At 40.0% G+C, this 22802-nt stretch overlaps 1 protein-coding gene across 1 annotated transcript in view; it reads right to left on the bottom strand.

Moving 5' to 3' along the window:
- Window positions 1-22802, bottom strand: part of LOC138042243 (uncharacterized) — a 75753-nt gene that overhangs the window by 12118 nt on the left and 40833 nt on the right. Inside the window, exons 17-35 of the mRNA XM_068888064.1 lie at window positions 22321-22605; window positions 20483-21460; window positions 18528-20105; window positions 17031-17158; window positions 16464-16577; window positions 15583-15708; window positions 15067-15226; window positions 12395-12787; window positions 11076-11239; window positions 9944-10154; window positions 8990-9019; window positions 8760-8858; window positions 8306-8514; window positions 8073-8186; window positions 6874-7097; window positions 6357-6439; window positions 3185-3408; window positions 1635-1807; window positions 960-1210 (exon numbers count right to left, since the gene is read on the bottom strand). Coding sequence (XP_068744165.1) covers window positions 960-1210; window positions 1635-1807; window positions 3185-3408; window positions 6357-6439; window positions 6874-7097; window positions 8073-8186; window positions 8306-8514; window positions 8760-8858; window positions 8990-9019; window positions 9944-10154; window positions 11076-11239; window positions 12395-12787; window positions 15067-15226; window positions 15583-15708; window positions 16464-16577; window positions 17031-17158; window positions 18528-20105; window positions 20483-21460; window positions 22321-22605 — 5544 coding nt within the window. The remainder of the gene's footprint in view (window positions 1-959; window positions 1211-1634; window positions 1808-3184; window positions 3409-6356; window positions 6440-6873; window positions 7098-8072; window positions 8187-8305; window positions 8515-8759; window positions 8859-8989; window positions 9020-9943; window positions 10155-11075; window positions 11240-12394; window positions 12788-15066; window positions 15227-15582; window positions 15709-16463; window positions 16578-17030; window positions 17159-18527; window positions 20106-20482; window positions 21461-22320; window positions 22606-22802) is intronic.

Raw genomic sequence — 22802 nt, forward strand, 5'->3', positions numbered from 1 at the left:
GAAAAAACCCATGATTTCAGAACCAATTAAACCTGCACATTTGATCTCCCCACACCGACCATACAGTAAAAGCACAAACTGATTTTGTTTAGAGAGCCTATTATCCAAAGCGAAATAAAAAGCAGTACCACTGATTCCTTATCTCTGCATTCCACCAGGATTTTAGAAATTGGAATTTTGACCTTTTTAAACTTGAGCTACTATTTAAGATCCAAGCAAAACCTCTCTACTTGTTTAGGTTCTAAACCAAACTGGCTCAACAACAATTTTCGCTTGCTGTAAAAAGGCTTGGCAAAAAAATAACATTTCTTACACTTGTTCTTGAATGAAATTTATCAGAAATAACACGCAAGCAGTGGTGACAAACATCAGATATAAACGCATCATTTGTAACTATCTTTTACTTGACGTTTCGTATGCTTCTGCACATATTTTCAGAAGTAACGATGAATATAACATTGGAGTTTAAATATACAGGAAACTAATAAGCTAGTGATCCTGTATATTTAAACTCCAATTTTGTATTAATCGTCACTTCTGAAGATCTATGCAGAAGCATACGAAACGTTAAGTAAAATGTAATTTCAAATGATGCGTTTATATCTGATGTTTGTCACCGCTGTTTGTGTGTTATTTCTGATAACTTCAGATGGCCAAAGAAAAAGAGTATTTATGAATGAGAATTACTACTGATACAGCGTTTATCGTACGCAGAAAGTCGCATCTACAGTGTCTTTCCATTTTCAGAGGACATGAAAGAATAAATTACATGTCAAAACTCTTCTTTTTAAAGAGATTTGCAGAAAGTTTTGTTTCCAAGTCGGTTGTAACCAGCATGGAGTTAAATGCCAAGAATTACCAGAGAGAAACTATCTGGGAAGAATTATACACCGCGTTCGTCTAATTCTCCTACAGTAACTCTCTTGCTGTGTAGGTGAATAAGCTATTTTGATACTAACTTTTTCCACTGAACACTTTCTCCACATCTTTCTTCTCAAGGAACCGTGGAAAGACCGCTAAAGATCCAATGGAGAATTCGGCTGGCGAGTAGTCAGGTCCAACGTTTTTACGGCCAACAATAAATTCTGCACTCTCGTCGACCAAGTCACGGGGTACGCTCTTGGGAGTCTTGGTCCAGCCTCGGAATTGACTATCGGTGTACAACCACAGTCCATCCGATAGACTCCAGCTCAAGACTACACGTTGCCATCTGGGTTTTGAAGAAACAAAGAAACTGAATAAGCAACTGAAGGAAACGGTGAATGAAATAATATATGAAATGAATCATATACAGTATTCCTTTTTATTTCTGTCAAACTAATACTCTATGCTGTTCTTTGCAGCGTGCACCAGTGCAGACAAGATTTCGTGAGTTTCCATGCTTTTACCGATCATGTCTCCCTTCGATCTACTTTAGTTTTATCTACCTTGATTGTGCAAAACTGTTTGTATATATCGATCTATAGCACTGAACTTCGCTGGTTAACACGTCTTCATCCAAAAACATCATGTAAAGAAACAAAACCGTTTGCAACAAATATATGGTGAGGACATTTCATCCAGGAGGAAATTTCGATTCTCCAAAGGTCTTAAAGTAGTCGACGATACGGCCTTTAAACTTTAAAACTACCCACCTGACGGTAAAAATGGATGTCCTTACAGTCCAAGTTAGTGTGTCCTCGTCTGTGCTCATTGTAACACTGAAGTACAAGTTGTTGTTGAGGAGATAAGCGGAGATACCTCTAGTGCCTTTAAGATGGCCACCCGAATCCAAAATGTAATGAGGTTCTTTATAACTCCTGACGACCTACAGACACAAATGGAAAAAGGGTTTAAAGAAAATTGCAGTCGACTGTAAAGGCCGGTACACACGAGGGAGCTTGCTCCCGCAGCACGCTCCTGCAACACGCTCCCGGAGCAAAGCTCCCTCGTCTGCACCAACGATTTCTACTGAAAAAATATGTTGCGCAGCAAAACTTTTGCTCCCTAGTTTTGCTCCCTCATATCAAACTGGTTTGATATGAGGGAGCAAGCTCCAGGGGCAAATCTGTTGCACGGGTCTGTTTCAGGCGCAAGCTCCCTCGTGTGTACTGAAATTTGCTTGCCGTGACATGACGTGTCTCCAGTTGGCCAATCAAATTGGCTTATTTTTTTCATCCACAACAGTTTCCATGCCCCAATCGGCTTGTTTCATCATTCAGCTCCCTCGTCGTGTCCTTCGTGTGTACTGGTTGGGGTACTTACCCGGGAGCGTGTGTCGGGAGCGTGTTTCAGGAGCAAGCTCCCTCGTGTGTGCCGGCCTTAAAGAGGACGTCTTGCAACAAAACCCTATTGCGCGACATTCTCAACGCTATCTTCGCATTATATTTAACATTTTATGAACAGTGGATACCTACTCAAAGAATCATTTTAAAAACTTAGAGCGGTATTTTAAATCGAAACTGAAAAGAAATTTGCAGATTACTCTGATTGTGCATCGCAACAAGAAGTGATAAAAACTCGCACCACATGCTCAGTCAACGGAGGGAGAAACCAAAGCTAGTTGTGCATGCTTGCACACGTTTCCCGAAGTTAGCGTCCGCTGCATTAATATTACTTGCGCAGAATGACAGCCTTCTATGGTCATTTGAAACATACTATCAACCAGGAATCAAAAATAAAACGGTATATGGGTTCTGATGTCTTTGTCAATTATAAACATTAAAAAATACTCAGTTCTGTTAAGATAAAAAAAGAGCCTGAGTGCATTTGTTATGCAAACCGATGCAAATTTGTAACACGTGCGCAAGCTACAAATGAACTCTTCGCACGTTTCCTAGTTTACAGTTGAATGACTTTTAAACGATACTCTTATGCTCTTCTAAAACTCTGAATTTGACAACGTTATAATCACAGCTGTTTAAACCAATTAGTCGAATGAAGGTCATAGTAAATTATTGCGCACGCTGTCAAAATCTCTTGTGTTATTTATTTTCTGTCTTCCTTTTTTACATGTATAAATTGCACATTTTATCACCTTACGGGCTAAGGGATTGTGCAATTTTGTTAGTATAAATAAGTTACTCGTGCTTATTAATACCAATTTGCGTTCGTGATTGCCTATACTAAGTTCTTATGAATTCAGTTGCTGTAATGTTGGTAGACAACGACCACTCGTTTTAGCTCATCGGTTACTAGCACTTACTCTGTTAAATTTCAGCTTGCAGCTCAAACTGAGTCCGTTAGGGCACCTGGATGGATCATGCAGACATCTGCTGTCAAAGCTGCCAACCTTAAGGTAGGATTCCTTGCCATCAAGGTGCACTCCACCATCGACGGCTCTTACAGATCCGTATACCTCGATATCCGGGCTGCCATATATCTTCTTCTCTTGGAGTGTAGGCAATAGCCACATGTAACGCGGAACAACTACAAGGAAGTCAAAGTCATGAAATGGCCCCTACTTTGAATGCTCTGACATTTACTAGGTAGCCATAATCGTAGCCAATCTCATATCCAACGTGCGGGAATTGAATGACTCATTGATTCTCTTACTATTATACTTTCGACCTCGGATATTGCATTTCTAGCATTCTGATTGGTTCACTGAATCGTGGTTATCAGCTCATATACCGTATGACCTAAAATGAAAACTGACTGCGCAAATGTGTTGCCAAACTGAAAACTGACTGCAAGAGTCCAAGGGGTTATGACTACTACTACTACTACTACTACTACTACCACTACCACTACCACTACCACTACCACTACCACTACCACTACCACTACCACTACCACTACCACTACCACTACCACTACCACTACCACTACCACTACCACTACCACTACCACTACCACTACCACTACCACTACCACTACCACTACCACTACTACTACTACTACTACTACTACTAATACTACTACTAATACTAATACTAAAACTAATACTACTAATAATAATGATAATAATAATAATAATAATAATAATAATAATAATAATAATAATAATAATAATAATAATAAAGACTGAACCAACGTACGTGTTCTTCGGCCCGGGTGAGCAGTTTCCTTTTCGTTTTGTGACCATTGAGTTGCAAACGATTTAATTTAATTTTAAAAGGAAATAATATTGTTTGTAGTGTACACAAAATAAAAATTCTACAAGTGAAACGAACATGTGCAAGAGTTTTATTCCACATGACATGTTTCACACTGAAAACACTTTTGGCGATTTTGTACATGGCATTGATTTTATCCAGCTTAATTATTGTATATCCCTGTTAAAATTAACAGCCGTTGAAAAATTACAGCACTACTTTCAATATTATTGCAAAACACGTTGAAATTTACATTGTTGTTCGAGATAAAAAGTGTGCAAGGGTTTCACCTATATTTTTATAGTTATGGTGTTACTGTTAACTTACACAAGTTGAGTTGCAGACTCTGATACAAATCTGCCAACTATGCATTATTTTGACTGTCTCGTTGGCTCTTAGCGATAGCTACTAGTAGTAATAATCACTACTGATTTGGGAAACTACAAATCAACTGAAATCAGAACAAACCAAATCAAACAAGAGGCTCTAAGTAGCCTATACTCATGCGCTGTCAGGTTACTTGTACTTTAATAATAATAATAATAATAATAATAATAATAATAATAATAATATTAATAATAACAACAATAATAATAATAATAATAATAATAATAATAATAATAATAATAATAATAATAATAATGCAAGATATGGGCTTACATTGGAACCCCAAGAAATGCAATGTCCTCCATGTCAAGAGGGGCAACCAAGAGCAAGATGCGGTGGGGATGAAGCTGGACCAGTCATCAGTGGTTGAGAGCCTCAAGCCAGGGACCAGTTATAAGTTCTTAGGAGTTCAAGAAACAGTGACAAAAGATGAAAAGCTGGCCCTTGAGTGCGCAGCCAAGGTGTATCTGAGAAGGTTATCGGTGATATGGTCTCGTTCTCTGTCTGATATTAACCGAGTAAGAGCCAGCAACCAATACGCAATGCCAGTCCTAATCTATCTGATGTTGACTCAACACTGGCCAATCACAGAACTGCGAGTTACCGACAGAGATGCTAGAAAGATCATCTTTGAAAACGGGGGGAAGCATCCCTTAAGCTCGACGGCGATAATATATTTGGCAAGAGAGAAAGGAGGGCGTGGCTTGCGCTCGGTTGAGCGCGAATGCAAGTTGACCAAGATCAAGGCGGCAATGAAGCTTTGTCAGAACATGGATCCCTCAATGAGAACAGCGCAACAGTTCGAAGAAAAGGCGGTAGAGAAGGGACACACTTAGCTGATGAATGAAGCGCACAAGTTTGCCGAGGAACTGGGTATAAGCCTGTCTCTGGAGTACCCTCAACCATCGTGTCGGTATATGAGCGATCCTGAGACGGAGATTAAAGGGCCAAAGGTGAAAGAACACCTCAAGAAGGCATATATAGAGAAGCTGAAAGAGAAGATCAAAGAGAAGAAGTGGCATGGACGGTTCTTACAGGCTAGGTGGCGGGACTGCGAGTTACATCAGAGTGGATGCTTTGCGTGGTTGCTTTACATTACATACATACATACATACATACATACATACATACATACATTTTAAGACTCTAATACTGCTTTTGAAACGCAACAATACATTTTTCAGCAGCTATTAATTATTTTGAATAATCACCTACCCCCCGCCCCACGTAAAGTTACAGTCATGTATGTAAATGTTGCAAGCATAAACTTCCACGCACTAATGTGACACGGAAAACAAGAAACGGAGGGCATTTCATACCTCATGCGCTCAGCTGCGCATGCGTAATGAGCGCGCGTTGGATATGAGATGGTAAATAGCCAAATCTGAATTACAAAACGACCGGAAGTTGTTTTATATTGACTGGGGCAATTAGGTTCCTTTTTGGGGTCAACATGTTGAATTAACCAAGTACAACGCTAGAAACGCAATGTTAGCCTCCTTTAGATTGTGGTTCGACTCCGCGTTCAGCTTCGTTTTGCGTTCTGAGCACGCACAAGTCGCCCTAAAAGACTAATACGCGTACTCATTCTCGTGCTCCAATCAAAAGATCGCTGATCTAGGTATTGTTGGTTTTCACTCACGTGATCAACAGCCATGTTTTTCAACGAAAACAAAAGAAAACTTATGAGAAAAACTAACGCGGAGAAAGTCAATCTTATGCAAAAGAAAACGTTTGCATAATAATAGAGTTCAATTCCCGAAGGGTTTGGTCGGCGCTCCAACACGACCGCCGTTTCTTTGTTTAAGGGCTCCAACATGGCGGCTGTGACATCATGTGAAAACCGAGAATTGACAAAAAAGTCGCGTTTAACACTTAACGGAAATCACTTACCTGTATTGTCGAAAGTAAAAACATAAGGGACATCTTCGGGAGCAAGGAAACGGGTGAATGCAAACAACGAACTGATGTACATTCTATGAAGGAAAAAGTAATGAGTGTATGAAAGACAAGATCCGATTTAACCGATGCACTACAGCGCGTTCCTTTGAAAACACATTGTACATCCACAAAAAACGGAGACCTTCAAAAAAGATCTTAAATACATCGTTTGAAAACCCATTTTCTGTGCGGACTGGTTACTTTTAGGGAACGGTAATGTAGGACCGTTACAGGACATCGGATCCCGTTCAAATGAGATCATAGCTTGACTGAAACACATGCGACTTTGAATACATAAGTGACTAGAAAAAGTGATACGAAAACCCTCGATGATGAAAATATTTTTGTTTTGCCGAGAAGAATGCAAATAGGTTCCCTGATTTTTTAAAAATAAATATTTGACGTAATCCAATAATGAAATGATCTTAAAACCTTGCAAAAATGCATCCAAGAAAATCAGAAAAATTACCTGGTGTACTTAAAGGGCGGGTTTCCACTCTTTCTGCCGATTGTAAGACGGGCCTGTTTGTTGGGCACTAAGCTCGTCTCCGTTCCATCCTTTTGCGAATCTCTGAAAGCTCCGTTAACGAACAGCATCAAACCTTCCTCTTTTTTCCAGGTCACGACAATATCCTGCCACTGATTAGTTACCAGCTCCGTTGAAAGTTGCCATTCCTTAGTCGACGTCGTAACCTGGAAAATAATAATAGAATATACTCATATTATTTTAATTAGGACAAAATCTTCACTTTTTCTTTTATAACGTATAATTTTATTGGGTATGTATATTTTGCACATTTTAATTGACGAGATTGGAAAAAAGCATACCCTCATTTCAATTTCAAAATTAATATAAACTCTTTATTGCCACGTACATATACTTATTGACATACACACACAAAAAAAAAAATCAAATACAAGTTGGTCAATAATAATTACCACGGTTAAAAAAAAAACCAATTCATTTTAAATTTAATTGATTTGATTTGATTTGAATAAAATATAATAATAATAATTATTATTATTATTATTTGTAGTAGTAGTATATTAGTAATTATTATTAGTAATAATAAAAAATAATAATAATAATAATAGTAATAATGATAATAATAATCTTATTATTATTGCTATGTAACACCACAGGCCTTAAAGATGCTCCTGGCCTGGTCAATTATTTCCTTTGGGAGCGAGTAACATTATAATTATTATTATTATGGAGTCGGCAACAAGATGCTTTTTTTGACGTTAGGGTTTTTCACCCGAACGCATTGAGCTACCGAAGTACCAATATCCCGGCACTCTATAGACAACACGAGATGGCGAAGAAGAGGGAGTACCAATCTTTAAAGAGACCCTCTGCCGGCCTTGACCCACTACGTATTTTGCAAACCTCACGCCTTACAATACGGCTTTTAAAGATGATTACCATAACTGGCAAGAAAGTGCCAAGGCAAATTTGATTGTTTAGTATCAGATTCTATAGAACTTAGTTTTCATGCATTTTTGACTTGATAATGACGTTATCCCCTTATTGTCAAATGATTACCATTAATACAAGAAAATAGGACTGACGACAAGTGGGCTTTACGAACGAATGGCAAGACCTCCCTTTGGCAAATTTAATTGATAATTCGACAGTCCAGGAGAAGTGTCATCCCCGAATCTTACCTTGTAATATAAGGAACCATTTTGAATGAAAATTGCAACACCACGGGAGTCACCGCTAGAGTCCAATATAAATCGTTTATCGTTGTAAGACAGAACGTCGTCGTCTAAATTAAGCTAGGAACGAGAAATAAAGTATGTTTCAAAGTTATTAAAAATTAAGCTACAATATATATTATCAAGAAAGTTCAAACAGGATTGGCCAACTAGTAAAAAAAAAAAAGTCAACTTCATACCTGAAGTGCAAAAGAAAATCCCTTGATACAGAGATCCGGATCACCCAAGCACTGTCCATAGAAATCTCCCGCATCCAGCCAGGCGTTAACGCCATTCAACTGCAGACCACCATCCACTGATTTGACGTTGCCGTGAACGGCAATTGGATTGGAACCGTGAATACGACTGTTTGATATCTTCTGTACCGTCCACAAGTACAATGGGGTCACTAAAAGAATAGAATAATATGACGTTAATAACGACCGGAGAACAAGATAGAAGATTGAAGATGAAAGATTCAATACTGGATTCTGAAGAGCGAAGGATGATAAATAATTAATATAAGATCAAAGCTTTAAGATTGAGAATTCAAAAATAAAGGTGAAAATTCAAAAATAAAGGTGAAAGAATGAAGCCGATCAAAGATTTGAATGGATCAAAGACGGATGAAAGCCATTAATTATTCCTGCTCACCGGAGTGTCTTCCAAATACGGTTACACTGGTGTCGATGTCAGGGTTCAGCAATGATTTGTTGGCAACAAACTTCTCAACTTCATGAGTTAAAGTTGCGTCTGTAGAAAGGAAGATGACAGGATAAAGATATCGCATGTCAAAACAATACAAAACAAAACAGCGAATTTTAAAGGTGACTTTTGTCTTACGCTTTCAAAAAAGAGGGAAAGGAAATTAAAGCCTTGCTCACCATTTAATGGATGATGTGGACCTTTGGGGCCTGAAAAGCGTAACAAACGAACAAATTATTAGCATATGCTTGTACATCACCATAAAACCATCTGGCAGATCAGCGTAACTTTAAAACAAGGAAACAGTCACTTGAGTCCAAATCGCACAGATTTCCTCTATTTCATTACCTTTTCTTCTAGTTAAAAAATATGTTATAGAGTGCTGCATGATCTACCGTGCTACCAAGACAATTGTAAGATTACGTTTATTAAATTGAACCGTGCTACCAGGCAAATGTGGCACAATTTAAAGACTTTTGTTATATGTCCAGACTTTCACTCAACAAAACGAGCACTGTGATTTATTGATTCTTGGTCACGTGCGCCTGACCAAATTCAAATGTATCCCGACCGGGATACAATTCCGCAGTTGTTGCCCATGCCGGACACAACAAAAAACACTTAATGTCTGGTGCCTCGGGAAACTAGTCAGTTACGTTTTTCCTCGAATCCTGATATTTCCCTCGGTGAATCATCAGAACGCTTGGATAAATACCGCGGGACCCGTACATTGCTCAACAGATGGATGGTTACCCTTTAAAATACACGTTAGTCAATAATTGTCTTCTGAATCTGTGAATCCGTGCAACCGATATACTGGCAACCAGAAAGTCGTATAGAATTATGATTAAGCTTAATTAGTGATCCTAATGCGCAACTTACACAAAAAAATAGGCTTGTTCCGAATTGCGCAAGAACAAAAGAAGAGAATCGAGATTCAGGAAAATAACTCGCATTTTTGTCATACGTACGCACGGTCAGTAGCATCTTATTTATTAGCTCTTTTTCTTCAAACAATCGTTCCCATTTTCATTTTCTTAAATAATAAAGGCAATGTTAAAAAAAAGAAAGATGTCTTTCCGAAACGAAATAGAAGCAGCACTCTAATAAATACGCTTTGTCATCGCACTCACTTGGCTTTTTACAAATGAATCCATAGTGGCTCTGACATGATTCATCGTGCCACTTGCCATGGGTAGTCACTATTGCGCATGAAACACCACCATTGTTAGGTGATTTATCGTCCCAGTTGGTGTATGATGACGTCGTACGGTCACTCCAGACCCAGTCTCCCTCGTTATCGATGTCATTGTAGCCAATCCAGAAGTTGGATTTGGAATAGATCTGGAAAAAAGTGACGAAAAGCGAGATTCAAAGGAATGGTCGACTTAGAGTAGAAAATAAAAGTCGTATATAGCTATGAATGAAATGGTTGTGAATAGATTTTCTGAGTGAAAGATCACCGCAAAAAAAAATCGAAGTCTCAATTAACAAGCGAAAAGTGAGAAATGTGCAGTGCAATCGCATGTTCATGGGTTCGAGTCCAGATCATGTCCGGAGTTTTTCGGGCCCCTTTACAATTTTTCCTTAAATGCGATGTCTTTCCTTTCAAAAAATATATCGAGCCATAGCAGAGAAGTGTAGAAAAGAGTAGCTATTCTACCTTGATATCGGTTGTTTTTCACTTTTATACAAATAACTGAATATGATAAAATCTGACAACGTTATTCAAAATAACCGCGTCGAATCTTTGAAGAACATTCAGAATAATTCTAAATAGCTAAAAATTATTTAAAGATGCGATATGGCTTGATGGCAAGAAAAAATGATTTGCACACAGATATGCTACGCGTTCAAATCGCGCCCAGGCTACAACTAAATTACCGACGACCGCCAGGTTATCAGCACAGTCGGTAGGACACCATAATTGCAGATGTTCAGACTTTCTAGCTTCTAGGATAAGGACGATAAGCTGATAATGACGGGCCTGGCTTACAAACCTTATTCAAAATCCTTATGGGACATAGAACAAACAATAACACTCTGTCTCAACAGAGTAGAGGACGGGGTTTCCGGTGCCATGGACGGGCATTTTGGAACGAGTAGTATTTGCATAAAAATAGAGTTCAATTCCCGGAGGATTAGTTTGGTACACCATCATGGCTGCCATTTCTTTGTTTTGGAACACCAACATGGCCGCCGTGACGTCATGTGAAAACGCTCTATACTATGGAGCGAAGATCCATGCGAAAAAATGACACACACCTGTGAAATCATGGTCTGCTCATCGTCACTAAGTATACTTGCTAGAGATGCTTTCTCGTCCATACAAGACACCAGTGCATGTTCCCAAGTTTTCTTTTCTTTGAAAAGCTTGTAGCATCCTTGAACTGAATTCAAAGTCAACTTTTTCCAGCCCTGACCACAACCTAGTAGATTAAGCAAAGTAAAGACAAAGTTCACGTCGCCCACATCAAACATCGTTAAATTCCTTTGGTCCAGCGTATAAAATTGCCTCTTTCATTCAGCGTCAGTTTTTTCATACAATGTCATGATTTTATAGCCCGTAACATTCGCCATGTTAGTCTTGATAAACATGGCTGACAGTCATCGAAACTGTCAGTGCTAAATTACTTTCTTTTTGACCACTATAAAACAAACATAATATATTAATAGATCAACGATTTCGCCAGCAAATCTGGTATCATGCGTGTGAGGCAATCAAGCGTTTCGGACTTTCCGGGCAGCAAATTATTTCTGATAAGGATCGATGGGCAATTTCAAATAAACTCCACCGTTATGATTTGTAAAAAGCTCGACTGGTACGAAGAATCCCAAAATTTGGCACCCATGTTCAATATCCACGCAATGTCGTACTAAGGTAAAGACCCATATTTTGCGAAGGGTAACAAGTGCCAGTGATCAAGAGTTAGTGATTTAAGCAACAGAGGACGTTTTCCCTGTCTCCATACCCTTATCTAAACGGAAGGGGGAGTTGGGAGAATTCGAGACAGTTATGCAAATCCGAGGCGCAGTCGAGGGTTTCCATAAATGTCGAGAATTCTCCCAACTCCCCCGAGTGTTTGGATGAGACTATGGAAACACGCAAAAAAGTTCTCTATTGCTTTTATAAAATATTTATCAAAGACAATTCAACAAATGAAGGAGAATGCTGATTTTTTTTTTACTTCTTGATTGAAACAGATTTTCTTGACACACGCTCATATTTCCCGCCAACCAATCAAAACGCGCGTCTGACGATACATAACCAATCAAAATTCGTGTGATGCATGTCACAGCCGTGTTTCCATACTCTCATCTAAACACAGCTATTGACCAATAAGAGTGCGCGTACTATCCGTGTAGCCCTCGGTGGGCACCTTTCACCCCCCTCCCCCCACCCCTTCCTCCCTCAATGCTCCGTTTTACAGGTATTCAAAGCTACAGGCTACACGTATCAGAGAAAAGTCAAAACAGACGACGATCAAATGAGACCGGAATCGAACTGGTGACCTCAGCCTGAAGGCCACGCACTAACCGACTGAGTTACGCATGCTTCTCCAGTATTTTCAGAGATGACTCACCTTCGACTTTTTTCTTGCAAAGGTATTCATTAGTTTCTTTGCACGAAGCATCTTTCCATTTACCCTCTTGAGAGTTCAAAACAACACAATCTTTTCCTTTTCCGTTGTCATTCTTAGCACTACTATCCCAATTTGTAAACACGGACAAACTGGAATCACTCCATGACCAGGTACCATCGCGTGATTTGTCCCGATAACCAAGCCATGACTCAATGTTCGTAAAGTTTTCAAGGAAGCGTTGTTCGTAAGCGTTGGTCACGCTGAAGAGCTCGCCACCAAGATTTTTACAGGCGCTATGTGCATTATCCCACGTCTTTCGCTCAAACACTTCTTTGTAGCAAAATGAACCAAAATCACCAAAAGCACCCGTCCAACCAGCACCGCATTGAAGATCTGAAAGCACAAAAACATAGAGGTTGGCGTTCTTTTGATACAACTAGTTTCTATTCGTGGATGGTTGACACGAGGTTTCCCATAATCACACCGTCGTGTTCGAAGAAGTCCCAAGAAAACATAAGACTCTGTACGGATAACAAATTTTTATTGCACGGTAATAACAAATATATCTGCTTTGATCAATTCTTTCTTACACGCACAGTTTACCTATAGTATATTTTCGCGAAAAAAAAAAAAAAAAGTCTGGAAAATTACAACTTCTCGGACCTCCTGTCCCGACGGGTTTTAAGATATCGCTTTCAAGTTTTTAGTTCTAATAGATGATTGTACTACCCCAAATACCGTGTGAGGAATTTTTCGTTTGTCTTCGGAGACTGATATTATGGAACTTTTTCTGTTCAAATTAAGTATGAGATGAGAGTTTCGGCTTCGTGGTGCGTGATGTTTCCTTCAATTCTTAAACATATCAAAAATTCCTCACACGGTATTGGAGTGCATTCATCTACGACTAAGGTCGTATTCTATTGGGATCAACCGTTTCAACCGCAACCGGTTTAGGTTGAAGCACTTGAGGTTTCCCAATAGCACACTTCTCCAACCGTTTTCGGTTGAAACGCGGTAACTCCTGGGAATAGGTATTACCAGACTTCTCCGCGTTGAATAGTTAAGGGAAAGCAACATGGCAGGAGCCCGCAGCCGACTTCACAAGGTCAGCGCAAACGACAGCGGTCGCTGCGCATGCTTTTTCAACCGTGTCAACCTAGTTTGATGCCGGTTGAAAGAGTTGATCAACCAAACCAACCGAAAACGGTTTTTTTCCCAATAGAACACGAAAAAACCCAACCAACTCAACCAACTAAAAACGGTTGATCCCAATAGAACACGACCTAAAATGCAACAAAGTGCAGTTGTTTTTGCAATAAAGTGAAGGGGCAGGACCTTCTGCAGCAGACTCGGTCGTTTTGAGTTTGAGGCCTCAAAACTAAAAGGCAATATTAAATATCAAAAAACTAAAACTTTATTCAAATAATTCAATCTATCAACTTTAATATCATATATAATTTGACCTTGTCCAAAAAAAATAACGACGCAACAATTTTTCCTCGGACACCTCATTTTCCTTTACCGAGACCTTAACTACAGAAAACAGAGCGAGTACATAAAACACAATTGAAATCTTGTCAGGAATATCAGCAAACCCAATGAGAGTGAATTTCTCATGAGTGCTGAATATTCTGGCGTTTTCCTCTTTATATGAGATATTTGCTGGCGAATAGAATTTTTATGTTTTTTCCCTGGTATGATTAGCTACTTGTATTGTTGTCGCTGAGAAATGTCTTATTGTTATGTAATCGATCCGAACACGTGAGTAGACGTGCGTGACTTGAAAGGGTAGGGGTAGGAGTGGCTCATGGCAATGCATTGAACCTCCCATCTATTGTTTTGTAATTTTTGATACGTGTGACCTTTGTTACCACGCGGTTATTCTTTCCAATACACCCGCCCTGGGAACATCTTACTTTTTTCCCTCCTCCTCCCCTTGCCCTGTCCTCCTTCTCTATTTACGTTACCATTGCTAGGGCGTTTGTTCAGCCCTCACCTTTACTGGACATAATCATTTTGTTTCTGATTCAAAAGTGTATTTAGATTATTCAAGAAAATTAAATATTTATTAAATCGGCTAAGGGCCATGCCCTTAGCCAATTTTACTCGAAATAAATTTAGTGTCCATGTTTTTTCATCGCCCAGTAAACGAGCTCGGGAAGCACAGCCCAGTAACTACATATTATATAGTTCCGACCAGGGGAAAGGGCATAAATGAGGATAGTATCGGTTGTAACTTGTTTCCTTTACCATCGCATATAGAACTTCTCCAAACTTTTGAATGCTTAGTTGAGTTATTTCGTTAACTCATAATACTATTTATGTGGTGTCAACAGAACCCTGTTCTCGTTTCACGCCAAAATTCATTGAAGCTTTGCAAATCCTACTCCGATCGTATTTTGCACTTCTTCACACCACCCAGTACTCTTTTTGGAGAATTAATTGCACGGGATTTTGAGAATGGTTTAAGTGAAATCGATCTTTAAAAGATTGTATTTAAAAATCATAACAGCTGCAACAGAGATTGGTAAGACTTCATTTACGCTTATGAGCCATATACATTTACAAGTTAAATATTAGGCGTTACAGTTCACTGAAGATAATTTCAAATTTGCTAGCCACCATGTCTACGATTGTACTGAATCGCACAATTCTATTGCTTTTAATCTTACCTGGTTTGGGTCGAATAAGGTTCTTCTTGCCAATATTTGGATTCGGGTTTGGCTTTTGCGATGCTTCGGGTGTGTTCTGATCACTTTGTGCTCCCTCTGGTGGCAGTGGTATTGGATAGAAGGGGTACGGACAAAACTTGTCCCCGTCACCACATGGTTTCTGTTTTTAAAACGTGTATATCACTTAAGAAGGAGCAAGAACAACTTAGGTCATGGGGTGGATTTTGGTATGGCTTGCCTCATTTGATTTCATATGAAATATATGGCATGAAAAGATGGCATATCGGTAATGCATGGCAATATAGTATGGATGGCATGGAATGGCCTGTCATGCCACGATGGCTCGATACGGGACCACACTGAATTGTACAGTATAGTAAGTTATGGTTAGGTGAAGAACTCCTGTAAGTGAGACAGATTTTCTCGAAGTGTGTGTAGAGATTTTTCTTTAAAAAACTAATCGTTGATTCACTGAAGTGATGAATTGAATCATTCAACGCTAACGCCGGGTCTTACGCGTTGTGTAGGTGGTGGTTTTCCTTTCCTCCATGCTGTTGTTGATTGTGAGGGTGGAAATGTACTTGGATCCTCCAGCAAGCTGCTGTCAAATGATTGGCCCTGATCCTGTGGTTGAGGCAGCTGCTGAATGACATTGTACCATTAAAACGACGCATGCGTAGATCTAACAATCAAAACCTCGTCCGTCGATTATGTTATAAGCGTGCAAATCTGTCAGGCAGTTGATCATTCACAATCTTGAGCGTCGATTCCTTGTAAACATGTAAGTCTCTCTGAACAGTACCGTGAAACAGAATTAACACAGTGGCGAGAAAACTCGTCCCCCCATCAATCAAATTTGAGCCGGGAATGAATTTGTTAATTTTCTACTTTTGCCCCGAGGTTTCACTCTAAATAGTCAGATTTTTCTCCGTTTCTCAAAAAACAACACGCCCGAACGCCATTTTCCCTAAAATTCAGTGAAGGCTTATTTCAAGTTGTTTTCATAGTGTTGCAAATTCTTCTCCGTTCGTAATTTTATCGTGGTGGTTGGCTGTGAAATGATAAGGATTATGTGAAAAAGAGTGACGTAAACAATTGTGCATACGGATAATCTATGTGAGTTATTACGTAAGAATTAAGAAAAGGATATGTTAACAATAATTCTATTTCCTTCGTTCATAGAGGACCCTCTTAAGATATACTTAAGAAGTTCAAATATTTAAATTGTTCTGTATATGGTCCAGAGAAATCAGATATTCACAGCGGTGATTTGACCGCTTTACTGTCAAGTTCTATTTTCCCGACCCATCCACCAGCCGAAAGTCCGTTTGTGAAACTGAAAGATAGGGTATTTTCAGAAAAAAAGGCCTACTTTACTTTTTTATGTTTAAGTTTACCTCTTGTTTGGCGCTTTCACTTGCTGGATAAAACTGGGCAAATTGAGCTGATGGTAGAGGGCCACGAGCGGCGGCTTGGGTACCAATCAGAGAGCTTTTCTCTGCATGTTGAACCTTGCAGATGGACAATTATGTCGATGATCAGTTATCGTCATTTTTTAAGGGAAAGAGATGCTATTATTGTGGGTCCAGCAATTACTCAGTTGAACGGGCAAATCATCATTAGTTATACACGACAATTACGGTTAAAGGCAAAATGCTAAAGGAGTCGTATACACCATGCAACTTCAATACAAGTGGATGCATTCCTTGACAACTCTTCTCTACGTAGTTTTCAATGACTGAACCAATTTACCGATTTATCAATCCATCTATCGGAAAATCAATCAATTAATCAATCAATCACTCTTAAAGCAATGTATCAAACGCTTGACTTGCCAATGGATCGATCGATCAATCTACCTGGAAAGTGAAAATAACGAAATTTTTTTAAACACCGAAAAAGTATTAAAAGGGCAATTTTGCGAGAGCAGTGGCCTTGGGAACCTACATCACTTGAGGTAATACCTGAGTAGCTTCGTGGTAGTCGTCGCTTCCTTGTTCGTTATGGTAACCTTGGCTTTCTTCTTCTCCCTCAGGCGGGATCGTGAAGGGATATATTGGAGGAGCTGGGTTGTACCGTGACCTCGCAGCCCCTGCAAATGTCAGATTAGTTCTCAGAGTCGCATTACGTATCTGAATTTCTTAATCGTCAAAAAACATGAATTAAACCTAATTAATTTCTACATTGAACAAAAAGCAATAAAAGCACAATAATATACATGGAAAAATCTCTCAATTGTGATTGGCTAAGAGAAATGCAGTTTCCAGGTAACACAGTGTAGAAAAGAGGTAATTCAGTGCAAACAAGGTAAAGCCTGGTTTTCACAAGCGCAAGCATAAGAGCGCTTATTTCGTCGTGAAAACGGGGTTGACGCAAGCATAAGCACAAGGATCATAGTTTTTATTTTCCTTATGCTTGAGCTTATGCTTGCGTTTGCTTACGTCGTGTGAACACGAAACACAGCATAAGCACGAGGAAATTTGCAACGTCTGGCCAATAAAAGCACTCGTTCCAGATTCCCCGCGTCTTAGCATTTGAACGAAATGGCGGATGCCGTGGTTGATTTTGATACTTTTGTCGACGTTCGTTTTCACTTGCATAAGCTTCTTATGCTTGTGCTTAAGTCACTACTAAAAACCAGGCTTAACAAAGGAAGCATTCGGATTAGTCAATGACCAAAGAAGTCTCACATGGCCAGTCAAATATGTATTAAGTCATAGAAGTCTCCTCTAAATAGAGAATTTAGAAGTAAATAAAAACGTTGTTCACCAGCCTAGGTCGGTCCGTATAGGGGAAAACTGTGCCCGAGGTCTCGAGTACGGCCCTCGGTCTTGGGCAGAGCTTTCTCTGTACGGACCTCCCGGCCGGTGAATAACATATGTGAATTACTATAATTGGTCAAATTCGGAAAGTCTGTGGCTAAAATGTGACATAAACGCTTGTATCCAATTCAATTGGTGAAAAACACCTACCTTTAATACGAGAGGCTGTCCCGAGAGGTAGTCCAGGTAATTGAAAAGGTCAAGCAAATGGAATTTATTTCCAAAATGAAGAAAACCAGGCTTATGTCAATAGGAAGATTCCTAGCTTTTATTCGGGCTACTCCCGCCATCCAGGAGTTAAACTCTTTGGGCCAATCTTTAGTTAGCCATGCAAACGTCTAAGGAGTCCATTTTCGCTCGACGGCGATGCTGCAAGCACCGGAGTTGTTATGGCTTCTCCCGTTCCCACCCAACGCTTTGCCGTTTTCAAGATATCAGATTATCCTTGTCTCTTAGGGGCTTTTACGGCTTGGCCAATCACCTTATAATGATGGCTGATAATTTATAACCGAGCAGCCTTAGCTCACTCGAGACAAATCCTTACCACCAGACAGCCATTTTTGCATAACGTTTACTAAAACTACCTCAAAAAATCGGCATTCGTTAATCAAAATCTGATAATGAAATTTGTCCCCCTACCTTGAGTTGCGAAGGCGTTTGCATCACTCCCAGTGTACCTGTTGGTCTCGGTAGCTGCTATCAAGTTATTGTGTTTGAGCGGCGGAAGTGGCTGATTGTTCAATGGCGGGAGAAGAGCCGCATGCTGATGGCTCATGGGATATGCATGCTCAAGTGGGGGAGTCAAGGGAGGTCTACCAACGTAGCTCTGTATCGTTTTACCTATGTTAAGATACGGGTTAATATAAGGTAGGTTAGCAAGAGGCATGTCATTGTTAAATGGTGTCTGGGTGGATGAGGGGCTGCTCACGTCAAATCCTGTATTGTTTCTGTGTGGAATGTCCACGGCATTTAGTCTCAGATTTAAAGGCTTACTTGCTACTTGCTTAAATCTTAAGCTTTGAGCTTGCAGGTTTGCATTTGCTGCCAGCTCATTAGCAATGGGATTAGGCGCTAGGCGCTGGAACTCGTCGTTAGGATTAAGCTGATTTAGGTTACTATTGGATAAATAAGGGAAAGACTGCTTGTAAGGCCCACTAGGACCTGCATTATAATTATTCACCATCTGATTGGTTCCCACATCAGCCGCCTGGAAGGCCGAAGTTACTTTAGTCAAAGAGTTGCTCATAGGTAGGAGACTAGGATTTCCAGCATTATTTAGTTTATTTATCGTTGGATTATACAGTCTGTTAGAAGGATCACTGCCTTTGGGCTCCATCGTCTGAAAACTTGTGGAATTCGTATTAGGAACCTGAAGGGGCTGATTGGAAAAATAACTATTCCCCAGTGTCAGTGTCGGTGTGGGATTAGATGCTGGTCCTCTATTAGAAGTTAACGCTTTGAATCCCATTTTTGGCACGTTCGATGGAGTTTCGCTGGGAAGCTGAACTTGGAAGCGTTGATTGGTATTGTAATTTTCCCCCAGTGCTGGCGTCGAACTGTGTAATTTACTGTAAGGAAAGGGCTCGTTGTATCCCGTCATTTGAACACGAGGTGGATTTGTATTGTGAACTTGGACTTGGAAGCGCCGATTTCCATAATAACTATCCATCGGGACTGATTTAGGATTATTAAGTCCGTTATCAGGCTCGGGGTCTTCGAGACCCACCGTTTGAACATTAGATTGATTCGTTTTAGGCACTTGATTCTCAAAGCCCTGATTGGCATAGTTATTCTCCGGGGATGGTGTCGGGACGTTCCCTCGTGTTTCTTGCAGAGCTTCCTCCAGGCCCATTTGTAGTTTTCCGAGCGAGTCGACAATTTCGGATTTTTCTGTAGCGATTTCTTGTCTAACTGATGCCTTATTATCCGCCTCAGTGGAAGAATCTTTGGCATTACTGACGGGCTTTGCAAGCTTCGTGTTGTCGGGAGAAGAATTTTTGGAAAAATCTTTGTCATTACTGTATGGTTTTGCAAGCTTCGTGTTTTCAGGAGGCATGTATCTGTTGCTATCTGGTACATTCTGTGCGGGGCTATTACTCACCGGAGCAGACGGAACAAAACCATTGGCCGTGTTCTGTTGTAGATGAAAGCCATGTTGTGGTTGCTCATTCTTCTGCCAGATGCGAAGAAAATTTGCGAGAGGATCTTTTGATGGCCCTAGTGTTGATGGCAATAGGTTATTCCCAATTTGAACATTCATGCAGCGGCCGATGAATCACAGAATTTTTACTTTTGTAAGCATGCTTTCCTTGTGAATCCCTAGCTCATATATGTTCTATTGTGAAATCAGAAATGATTCAACATACTTCCATAATCAAATTTAACGCAATCGTTATTTCGTTAACATTGCAAATCCGACCATGTCGCGCAATTTGTTTACAAAAAATATGAAGACGAATGGAAATGTTGAGATAAAACTGACATTTGAATTTAAAACGTGTTTAACGAAGGTTGAACTTTAAACATAAAAGTGTCAGAAGACGTTTTGGACAAAAATTTTGAGACGGACTAAATTTTCCATCACTAAATGATACCTGGAGGTGCCTGATTTCCGAACTTCGCTGCCGCTGATGAAGTTGTCACACCTTGAGATATTTGGTCTGCAGTAATTAGTTTCTGAAGTTCCTCTTCATCATCATAGGCAGTTGGACCAGAGGCTTTAGACTGGGTACTTTTCTCACTGTCAGGAAGTGACGAGTCTTGCAGGGGATCAGAGACTTCTACTCTTTCGTCTTTACGTACAAATGACTGCTGGTCGATCGCCTTCCCTTGGTTTAAATTACTCAAAGAATTACTTCGGTCGTTAAAAGAAGATTTCTTGTCACCATCGACTACAGCTGCATTCGGGTTTCTTGCGTGGGTTAAATCTTCAGGGATTTCTATATAATCTTTTCCTACCCCATTTAAGTCTAATGGTTTATGTTCAATAGTTTGCTTACCATTATCGTCTAACGCATTGTTAGCCTGAGATGTAAAGGCCGACAGTGCATCAAATGTTGGTGAAGAATCCTTTTCGAAGTCACTCAGACTTGGAAAACCTTGAGCCTGCTCAGCACCATGGAACAGAGGCGGTAAAATACCAGCCTGCTCATTTGCATGGTTTAATGGTGGAAGCTTTTTAGCCTCGATTCCGCGAAACAAGGGAGGAAGATTTGCTGCTTGTTCTTTACCGTGAATCAGAGGGGGCAGGCTGTGAAAGCTCTGTAATGCATCATTCCCGTGATTCAATGGAGGGAGATTTTCCGCTTGTTCAATGCCATGAAGCAATGGTGGTAAACTAGCAGCTTCTTCCGTTCCGTGGTTCAATGGAGGAAGGCTTGACGTCGACTCAATGTTGTGATTTAGCGGCGGCAATGCGCCAGCTGTTTCTATTCCATGGTTTAGCGGTGGTAGGTTTTGCGCATGCTTAGATTCTGGGTGCACAGGCGGGAGAATTTGAGCTGAAATTTTCTCGGGAATCTTTTCCTTTGCCAGTCCGTTGTCGGTGAGGTCGTCACTGAGAGGAAGGTCGTCTGAAAAAAAAAGAAGAACTTCACTGAAAAAAAAAAAAGAAAATTGTATTGCATAAATTCAAAAGTTACTTTGTGCACCTGTGGCATCTCACGTTGATTGGTTACGTTGACAACAAATCGCGATAGAAGCTGTTCTAAGAATAGGTGATCTCAGGAAATGCCAGCTCAAGAGAGAATAATGTGTTATAAGGCTGCCCCGAATCACGGGCTGTTGATCTCGTTTGATAAACAAAGCGGTTTGCGTTCATCACCTTTGAATACCACGAGACAACCTTACCAAGAAATAACGCCCCTTATATTTTTAGAAATGTCTGGAGTTTTACAACCGCTTATTTAGGCCACTTTCAGAAGCAGCTACGAAATGTCATATTTGTTACCTGCGCAATGGGTGGAATGATCACCACAGTTGGATACGCAAATTAAGTGGTAGGAAGTAAACCTGAACAAACCCAGGCGTGTAAAGGGATTCGAACCAATGACCGTGCGATTTGTCCTGTACCTGCTTTAGTTTTTCTCCTGCGTTGTCGAATTGACAGAAAGAGCTGTAGTTTACGTTCTCATTCAAACCGTTTACCTGCTCCAACCTGATTTAATGTTATTTTTGTATTATTTTCTAGGATCGAAAACAAATAGCTAAAACAAACATAGAACGAGTAAAGCTGCAAAATGATAAGCACCAGTATATTGAAAAGGACAAATTAATATTGAATTGAGAGATTTTCTCAAGCTGACCATGAACGAAATGCGCAATTTGGACTGTTTGTCTGGCAGTATTAGGCACGGTAAAACATTTTGTAGAAGGAATTTCCAAATCTTTTCATTATTTCAAGAATTCACTCAATACCGTCCATGCACCTTACCATTATCGGAAACCTTGGCTCGATTGGCCCCGATATTAGCGGTTCCGTAATTCATGTTGTCTACATTGGGAATTTTGCCAGAGATTTGCACCTCTGGAGTGGCAAACGTATCCTGGTTTAGGGTGTCTTCCTTGCTGTCTAATGACGATGTGATTTTTGCATTTAATGAAGCAGTTAAAGGGTCAGCGGAATGCTGATCTTGAGACAGAATGGAGGGACTTGTAAGAGCTTCGTTTATAGCATCTGCTGCTGTCTCGGGTAAGGGTAGTTCCAAACTGCTGTTTGCTGCAAAAGATCATACAGTGGATCATGATCAGAAAAATGGAGAAGTTCCAACGTCAACACTTGTTTCCATAGAAAATCTGAAATGGACGCACTGGAAATGGAACTTCAATCACTGGAATTTTGGGAAAAATCGGGAGGAAAGCTGGGACCTTTTTTTTTTTTTTTTCGAACAGCTTTATTGGGTTTGACTTCCAAAA

The sequence above is a fragment of the Montipora capricornis genome, chromosome 3 (assembly GCF_036669925.1).
Source record: "Montipora capricornis isolate CH-2021 chromosome 3, ASM3666992v2, whole genome shotgun sequence".
Taxonomy (NCBI): domain Eukaryota; kingdom Metazoa; phylum Cnidaria; class Anthozoa; order Scleractinia; family Acroporidae; genus Montipora; species Montipora capricornis.